The sequence below is a fragment of the Orcinus orca genome, chromosome 8 (assembly GCF_937001465.1).
Source record: "Orcinus orca chromosome 8, mOrcOrc1.1, whole genome shotgun sequence".
Classification (NCBI taxonomy): Eukaryota; Metazoa; Chordata; class Mammalia; order Artiodactyla; family Delphinidae; genus Orcinus; species Orcinus orca.
In genome coordinates, this window is record NC_064566.1 from 14,874,321 (window position 1) to 14,883,723 (window position 9,403).

Genomic DNA, 9,403 nt, shown 5'->3' on the forward strand with positions numbered 1-9,403 from the left:
TGCTCAGAGCAGGATATAAATAAATAGATATTTATAGCAGCAAACAAATAAAGAATTGCCTCTGCATTCAGAACCTTTGAGCAAGAGATTTTTGGCGAATGACATCAGAAGAGTTGGTCTGGCTGACAGATTCCTGCGCCAAAGGTCAGAATTCATTGCAATTTCCTCATCCCTTCCAGACAATACTTTGCCTCCTCCTCCGTTTTTTTTTTTAAATTTTTATAGCTCCTGTCAGGACAATTACAGCTCAACACTTTATCTCTCAAATATCTCTGCTGAAATAACAAACTAACCACCTGGGGGTGATAATTATAGCAATAAATACAGGGTAACAATTACGCTCACATTGGCTTTGGAAACCCTGACTAATGAAAACACAGTCTGAGTCCTGAGCCTCGTGATGTTACGAGAAAGCTTGTCTAGTGACCTGTCGGCCAGTCTCCTGGGGTGGAGAGCTCTACGGGGGGTCAAGGCAGGCTGCCCTCACCCTCCGCATGAGGTCGGGATCCTCAAGTACAACTTGCAAAAGCACAGACGAGAAGAACTCAACCAACCAGCCGGAGACCTGCTAGCTTAGGAACAGACAACAACGCCTGGACGGAGAACCGAGCGGATGAAGACATAGGGATGGCTTAGTGTTTCTGGTCTGAGTTTAAAATCAAGCTGCAGGGGCTTCCCTGGTGGCGCAGTGGTTGAGAGTCCGCCTGCCAATGCAGGGGACGCAGGTTCGTGTCCCGGTCCGGGAAGATCCCACAGGCCGCAGAGCAGCTGGACCCGTGAGCCGTGGCCGCTGAGCCTGCGCGTCCGGAGCCTGTGCTCCGCAACGGGAGAGGCCACAACAGTGAGAGGCCCGCGTACAGCAAAAAAAAAAAAAAAAAAAAATGAAGCTGCAGGACGTCTGAGCCATCATCCTGGGCCTGGTTTGATGTGGGACGTGAAGGCGCTCGGAAGGGCTCATGACAAACCTTCCTGGCTGTACCTTAGCGTGACCCAGTCATGGGCCGCCTGATGACCAGCCATATATATTGTGCTATGGTCTGTTCTCCACACTTGAGGCAGGAGCTTCTGCCGTATCCCCACGTCTAGATCAGTGTCTGCCGTATGCTGGGCATTTAATAGCTGTTGAGTGAATACATGGCCCATGAGGTGGGGGAGGGGTGGTAGAGACGGTGCCTCAGTGCAGATCTTGAGCCAGAGAGCCTGTCTCTCCATCCCCAAGAGGGAATATCGTCCCAGGCCCCACCGTGCCCCAGAAGCTCACTCTCGGCCCTTCTCTCTGTCTCTGTCCCCCTGTCTCTCCCCAGATGTCTCTGTCAAGGTGACCTTGAAGCACCAGGCTCGGAAGCTGAAGAAGAAGCAGACGAAACGCGCCAAGCACAAGATCAACCCCGTGTGGAACGAGATGATCATGTTTGAGCTGCCGGATGACCTGCTGCGGGCCTCCAGTGTGGAGCTGGACGTGCTGGGCCAGGGCGCCGAGGGGCAGAGCTGCCCGCTTGGGCGCTGCAGCCTGGGCCTGCACGCCTCGGGCTCCGAGCGCAGCCACTGGGAGGAGATGCTGAAGAACCCGCGCCGGCAGATCGCCATGTGGCACCAGCTGCGCCCGTAGCCAGCCGCCCAGGCCGCCACCCTCCTCGGGCACAGCCCGCTCCCAGCCCCACTGTCCTCCACGACCTCCTCTTGTGCCCCCTTCGCATTCTGACACCAGAAGACAGATGTGTGTGTGAAGACCAGGACCCTCTTCCTCTCCCATCACACTCCTGTTTCTTAAAAACAAGCAAGGCCGGGCAGGGCGGAGACGGGACATTTGGGTCAGGAGGAATGCGTTTTGCTTACCTGTGTGATTGAAGAGACGCTTATCGTATACAGTCTGTGTGCAGGTTTTGCACCGGGGGTCAGGCCAGATGCAGGGAATTCTTAATCTGGGGAATAATGGATGCAAGGAATATGGCTTTTTAAAAATAAGTGTGTCAAAAAGGATGACAGAAATGATGTATCCTGGATCATCTCATAAGAATTAGAGATTGCCAGGGCGGATGGAATCTTAGCCAGCATGAAATCGTGCTACTGACCCCAGGCACTAACTAACCCAGCAGTTCTCAAACCTTAGTGCGTGGAGAATCACCAGCAGATTCCCAGGCCCTGTTCTAGACATTCCGAATCCGTAATCCTGGCTGCACCCCAGGAGGCTGCATTTTTAACAAACACAGAGTAGTTTGCATGCCAAGGTTGGAGCACCGCACTTGGAGAGATCCCTTTTACAACATCCCAGGCAGGATTTCACAGTCCTCGTCAGGCCCCCAACACCCTGGGGCTGCCAGTGTCGATGCTGGACATCCTAACTGTTGGTGTAAAATATAGGAGCCTCCGTTTTTAATGTCATCATTTGAATTCTTAATGTTTTCATCTGTGCTTTTCAGATCCTGCTCTTGGACTGAATTTTGTGCTTTCTATTGAACAATTGTATTGTTTCATCTCAAAATCAGTTTATATTATACTTGGGGAGACCTTCCCTGACCAGGAATAGGTGGGATCCCCCGTTAGTTATTGGGTGCTGGTTGTCATGTCCACCAGCATCACCGAAGTGACCCTCTGAGTCAAACGCATCCCTTCTCAGTATACCAGCCACTTGAGGAGAAATTCAGTTTGGGGCACATAATTTAGTCTGGCTCTGTGGAGGTAGAGAAGGAAAGGAGGTCTTTTGCAAATGTGCCCCTGTCCCTCTGTTTTTAGGACCTATCACTTTCATTAGTAAGTAATGAGCAGCTAGGTTTCAAATCACTACCTGATTATTCCAAATAGCTGTCCACATCATTAATCATATTATGAGCCTTGCTGAGTGGTTATAATCTTTGCCTGGGAACCAGGATTCCTGGGTTCTGTTGTTGACCATCCATAAAATAGGACTAGTGACGTGGCAGCTCTGTCTCTGTGAATGATGTGATAGATGAAATTGTGCTTGAGAGCTATAGGCATCCCTGGCTAGAAACAAACTCCGAGGCTGCCAGCAGATCATCTTTAAGCTTCATGTTGGCAACTGACCATGCCCGGAAAGCGCCAGAATCATCCCAGGCATTTCCAGAACCATGGATTCTACATTTGGACTCTTTAATACTGACATCTAAACTCCTTCAGATGTCACCCAGGCCCCTGACCTAAAAATGAATTCCTTTCCTTCAGTCCTTTAACAAGTCAAATCATTCTTCGTCTCTCCCTAAGAATCTGAGTAGAGACATATCAACGTTTTGTCGTTATTTTTCCCTTTCTGGACAGAAGTAGAAAAGCATTTAGAAATAATTTCCACCTATCCCCTGAAGAAACAGAAAAATATCTAATCCCTCTCAAATGGGAAATTCTTTCACGTAACTGGAAATCTCTCCCATTAAGGCTGACCACCGTCTGCCAAGTATTTTTAGACAAGGCATTTGTTAGTGGTTTCCTACGACATGTTTTTGAGAACCCCCTCACCATTCTGGTCTCCCTTTTTTGGTTGGCATGCTGAAACAGAACAAAACATTCCCTATGTAAGCTGACCAGTACTCTCTTCTTGGTAATATCTTCTACTCCGATCTAAAAAAGTCTGGATTCTAGACTTAAATTCAGGAGACATGGGTTCTACTTCCTTATAAGTCCATTCACCCGCCTTACAGTCACACCAAAGGATGTTTGAGGTGAGTTAATGGGACCCCTAATCCCAGAATACCAGCTCCACCCACAGTCATCCTATCATGAGGCATTCATTTCTTTGGATCTCAAAGGTTTAGTGATGGGAGTCAAATGTCACTGCTTAACATGTTAGGTGTCAGCCATCACCTCACTTAACAAGGTTGTATAGAAATGAGACAGATTTTGCAGGGGTTTTTGCCTGTTGTGTTCACTGGTATATTCCAAATGCCTAGAATAGAACTGGCTCATGCACCCTCAATAAATATTTGTTGAATGAATTGATGAATGAAGACTGGATAGGGGAGTAGGCAGGAAAAGACACATTTTTATGTAAACGGCATAAAAATCAGAGTCCTAGCTGAGTTCTCAATGGTAAAGTCATCAGACACCTCAGCAGTTGGCCTAGAAATTCGTGACATTGAGTATTACCGTTCACCTAATGACAATTTATAGCTCACTATGTAAATGTAATTAACGATAGACGAGATTATAAAAGCTGTGCTTTTCCACCAAAACTCCATCTCAGTGAATTTTAAATTACCCAGAGATATCAGACTGCCAGATGAAAAAACTTCACTAATCTTTGCATCAGCTTACCTTGTACCAGAGACACTTGCAATTTACTACCACGTTAGAGTAATCGAGTCTGTGTGAATGCATCTGGTGGTTTTTTTTTTTTGAAAGGAACACCTTGTCCTTTGCCAGGAAGCATTTTCTAAGAAGTGCATGAATCAGAGGTGAATTGGGAGTCGAATCTCATTAACCTGCAACTCACTCCTTGCCTCAAATCAGTATATATTTGTTGAGTGCCTATTGATCAAGACCTTGCACACATCTGTCCAATCTGAGATGTGACTCTTGGTGTGGATTCAATGGCAAATCACCCCAAACAAAGCTACGTAGAGAGAACAATTTGGGAGAGCAGTTCTTCAGGGGCAATTCCTTTGGGATGTAAAGGACTCCTGGGCAGCTTAAGTCAAATGGAGGTGAGGACCACCAAAAGAGAGACCTAGTCCTTGGGATTTGTTTTTGCTGCCTGTGTTCCTGTTGTCAATTCTAAGTGTGTGTCTGTTTTGTAATCATGAACCGAAGCACAAAAAGACGCATGAGATATTGTAGTCACATGTCTGGTGTCACACTTTGGAGCAAAAATCTTGCAGTGGTAAATAAATAATTTCCAACAGGGTCAGCTGCCTGGTGATTTTTGTTCCCTTTTACTTAATATTTTAGACATATAAAGTGTAGAAAAAATCATTTGATAAACACTCATGAACCCCTGCCACGTTTTATAAAACTTGACAAATACAGTTGAAATCCGCTCAGCCTCTCACTCAGGAGACTACCGTCCTGAATTTTGGGTTTCTCACCTCAAACCTTTCTTTATCTTTTTACTACCTGTACCTGTAAACCGTGAGCACTACAGAATATTTCGTGTTTTTTATTTTAAATTGCATCACATTATTTTTGCTCTACATTAAAATGTTGAGCTTTATCCATGCATATTTATTTAGCTCTAGTTCCTTTATTTTTTTTGCTGCTGTGTTATTTTCCATTGCGTGAATATATCACAGTCCCATTCTCCTGTTGACGTATGTTTAGATATTTCTTTCCTTTTTTTTTCCGTTACAGGAAATGCTGCTGTGAACATTCTTGGGCAAGGCCTCGTGGGGATTTAGCTTTATTCTTGAGAAGAAAAATCAGGTGGAAACTAGAGACCTTCTCTAACATCCCCCGAAGTGGTACTCCCATCACTGGAAGAGTCAGGGCAGTGGCTTGGGGTTCACCTGTGCTCCAGGTGGTGGGCAGGGACAAGGGAACTTCCAGAATCCTGTCATCTTAGGCCCTCCTGGTGGCTGCTGCAGCCCTGGCTTCCGGAAGGGGCTCAGGCATTAAGCCAGGGGAAGGGCCTGAATTTTCAAGTCAGTAGGCAATCAGCCAGGTCACATGGAATTAAAACCAAAGGCTCTTAAAGAGGATAAATGAGCCGTAAAGAAAGGCTTTGCTTTTCAAGTCTGTGCATGTAATTCCTTATTTTATATCATATACATATTTGTTACCTTTTAATTACAGCCAGGATTTAAATTTCCATAATTAAATAGAAGTGGGTTTTATCCCACGTAGCCGAATACTGTGTAGACTATGTTTCACAGGCAACAACGAATATGGCTCCTGGAGCCCAAAACTAATATTTGAGAGTCTGGGTTTATATAAAAGAGAAACGGAAGAGGCAAGAAGGGTTCAGGAATCGTTTTCTATGGGGCTTCCCCCTGAACCGCCTTAAATAACAAATTCTGCTCCTGCCTATGAAATAACTCAAATCTAGAGCACTGCATTTAGGAGCTGAGAACCTGCAACCCAGCTGGGCTTTGTCACTGCCACCTTCATGGCCCTGGTCACGTCACTTGCCTCTGGGCTCGTGCCCGCATCTATAAAATAAATTTGGAAAAAATGATCACTCTTCAAGTTTGAACATTCTGTGATTTGGTAATTGAGACTTTTCACATGTATCTCTGGCCTCCAATCTCATGCATAAAATGGACTAAACCCACGTACACGTGTACCTGCCTTCCCTGCCCCGGGCCTGGTGTCCTGACAGCCACCCGCTCCTCCAGACGGTATGTGATGTTACCTGAGGCTCTGAGTCAGCCTCTTCTCATTTGCTTAATTGCTAATGGAGCCGGTGGTAATTTTCCACCCAAGAGTTTCTATTTTTTCAGAGCCGGTTAGAAGCCCAACATTTCAAGAGCTTGGAACCCTGGCATCTGTTCTGTCTCCCTCCCTGGGCAGATGCCTGGCAAGGACAGAGCCGTGCGATGTGGCTGTGAATGGATTTAGGGGGCGGGGTGTTTTCTTGGTACCAGCCTTGGAGAAGGCCCCTTGTGCCCCTCCCTCATCTCCTGCAGGTGAGCCAGCACAGATGGTCCCTGGCGGGGACCCTGGCAGCTTCCCAAAGCCAGAGATGGGGGCAGGTGCCTACCTGGGAGGAGGTGGGAGGAAGCCTGTCTTAGGACCGGAAGCCAGATGTTACCATAGAAACCAGTCTACTGGTGGCTTGTCCTCGGCCAGGTGAGGTCTCTTCTCAAGGCAGACTCTGCTGGAGCCCGGTTTCCCATCCCAATTTCCCAGCACTCATTCTTGGTGGCTCAGGGCAAGTGGGTGATGGCAGAAATCCTGTTTCAGAAACTCAGGATTCAAACCAGGGACAGATGAGGAGAAATCTGTTCTTCCAGCCAAAAACAAACAAACCAACCCTCTTTGCAGTCCCCTTTCCCTCGAGAGCCAGGGAGTTGAGCTGTTGACCAGAAGAAGGTGCCCTGAGGCTCTCTCTCCAGGCTGAGAAGGAAAAGGTGAGTCAGGCAGAGGTCTCCAAGTCAGCTGTGGCATAGGTATTGGTAGCTCTGTATTAAAAGTCACAGGCAACCCCTCATCCAGGGTAGACCCTGGGATTCAGGGTGAAAGAAGGGAACCCTAAACTTCCTAGCATCTACTTCAACCTGATGTTAGAGGTAACAGTAACGATAATGACGCTGGTCACCATGTTGTTAAGCCTCTGCTCTGTACTGAGCCCTGAAGATGCAGACTCAGATAAATGACTTGTCCAAGGTCTCACAGCTTGTAAGAGGCAGAGGGGGGACTTGAATCTGGTACCACTCTAACCCTAAAGTTCAGGTTCTGACTTAGAGCCAGTGGCCAAGGGTTTTTATCGGAAACATAACAGATGCGTAGGCAGTAGTTTCACAGTGCTACCTGGAACCGTGGACTCAGAATTGCCACTCTGGAAGGAGCTGGAAAAGTTCTCTTCCCTGGGGGAACTCGGAATACCTGCCTGGGTGGGGTGGAACATTATCCAAAGAACAGGAGCAGGTTGGAGTGGAGGAGAACTCAAGTAAGCACCTCAGGGGCCGCCCCCACTTTGTAGAGAAGGGGCTGGGTCAAGGCCAGGTGTAGCCGGGTGTAAGTGCTGGGGCATCCTAGTCAAATGAGGAAACTGAGACAGAGACGGGCAAAGTGGAAGAATCTGGGATTTCTACTGTGACCAATACAACATTGCTGAGATTGCACTTTTACCGGGCAAATGAAATTTACATTCATTCATTCATCCCTTCGATAAACACTGATTAGGTGCACTATGTGGCAGGAACTGCACACAGTGGTATTAAAAAGTCTCTACTTTTCCCTTATGGGCATTACGATACAGAGGAGGAAGACCAGACATAGAACACACACACACACACACACACACACACACACACGATAATTACACAGTTCCAAAGTGAGATAAGTGTTATGAATGGAAATCTCAGGAGGAACAGTGAATAGTGCCTTGAGGGTAGCTATTTAGAGGACATGGTCAGGAAAGACCCCCTCGGAAGGAAGTGTTTCAGCTGACACTTAAAAGATGAGAAGAGCTACTGTCCTGGGGAAACCATCCCAGGCAGGGGGCACAGGGTACTGGGAGGTCCTGTGGTGGGAAAGAGCCCAGTGAGCTTGAGGAACAGAGAGGAGGCCAGGGGGCATGGGCAGAGGAGGGCACAGGAGCCCAGGAGGTAGGCAGGGGCTGGACAATGCAGAGCTGATGGGCCACACTCAGGACTTTGGATTGAACTCTAAGAGCAATGGGAAACAGAGGTTTCTAAGCAGAGAGGATACCACGACTAGATCTGTGTTCTCACAAGATCACTGTAGAAATGGTCACATAGCAGACCTTTGGGTCTTCAGGCCAGCCTCCTGAGTCTTCTTTCTGGGGTGAACTTGTCTTTTGAAGCTTGGAGAGGGAAGCTGGGGCAGCTGGGGAGAAGAGGGAGGGGAGGGAGTGGACTAGACCTCCCCACTTGCCACATACTCCAAGCCCCACTTTGGGGAGACCGAGCTCACAGCCAAGTGCAGATGGAATATCTTTCTTTTCCTTGCTTCCCAGCTGCAAATGTGGGTCAAATCTGATGGCCAGCAGTGGGGCGGGGCTGACCCTGGTTCACCGGAGCTGGTTAGACATGGACAGCTGTGCCCCTCTGCTCCTTCCTTCCCACTCCCCCTCCCCTGGGAAAAGAAGAAAACCCCAACATTCTATGGAGACTGTGGAAAGGCCTTCACAACAGGAAACCTCTGGGTGACCTAGGGGCTGGAAGGGACACAGGCTGGGAGGAAGATGGCGGGAACTGAGAAGGCGGAGGTTCAGAAAAAGGGAGAGGGAAGGCCCCTGACAGGAAGCTGGGCTGGGGTGAGAAGGGGCTGAGAGGAGGAGGGTTCAGCATCCGGGAGGAAACAATACAACCACTTTTCTATATTTTTCTTGAATGTATGCCCATCTTCTTTCTAAAACAATTTGGGGAAAACATCACTTATCGGGACTTCCCTGGTGGCGCAGCGGTTAAGAATCCGCCTGCCAATGCAGGGGACATGGGTTCGAGCCCTGGTCTGGGAAGATCCCGCATGCCGTGGAGCAACTAAGCCCGTGCGTCACAACTACTGAGCCTGCACTCTAGAGCCCGCGAGCCACAACTACTGAAGCCTGCGCGTCTAGAGCCCGTGCTCTGCAACAAGAGAAGCCACCGCAATGAGAAGCCTGCACACCAACAAAGACCCAATGCAGCCAAAAATAATTAATTTAAAATTTTTTAAAAAATTAAAACAACAATAACAAAACATCACTTATCACCCACCCCCAGACCAGTGCCATTAGCAAACTACTGGGGAAGGACCCCTCCCTGGGGACTGAGTCTGCCAGTGGAGAATCAGG

At 48.0% G+C, this 9,403-nt stretch overlaps 1 protein-coding gene across 1 annotated transcript in view; it reads left to right on the forward strand.

Annotated features, from left to right (window-relative positions):
- The window catches only part of SYT13 (synaptotagmin 13), a 42,171-nt gene extending 37,319 nt beyond the window's left edge, over positions 1-4,852 (forward strand). Inside the window, exon 6 of the mRNA XM_004264422.3 lies at positions 1,305-4,852. Coding sequence (XP_004264470.1) covers positions 1,305-1,609 — 305 coding nt within the window. The 3' untranslated portion in view covers positions 1,610-4,852. The remainder of the gene's footprint in view (positions 1-1,304) is intronic.
- The last annotated feature ends 4,551 nt before the right edge of the window (positions 4,853-9,403 follow it).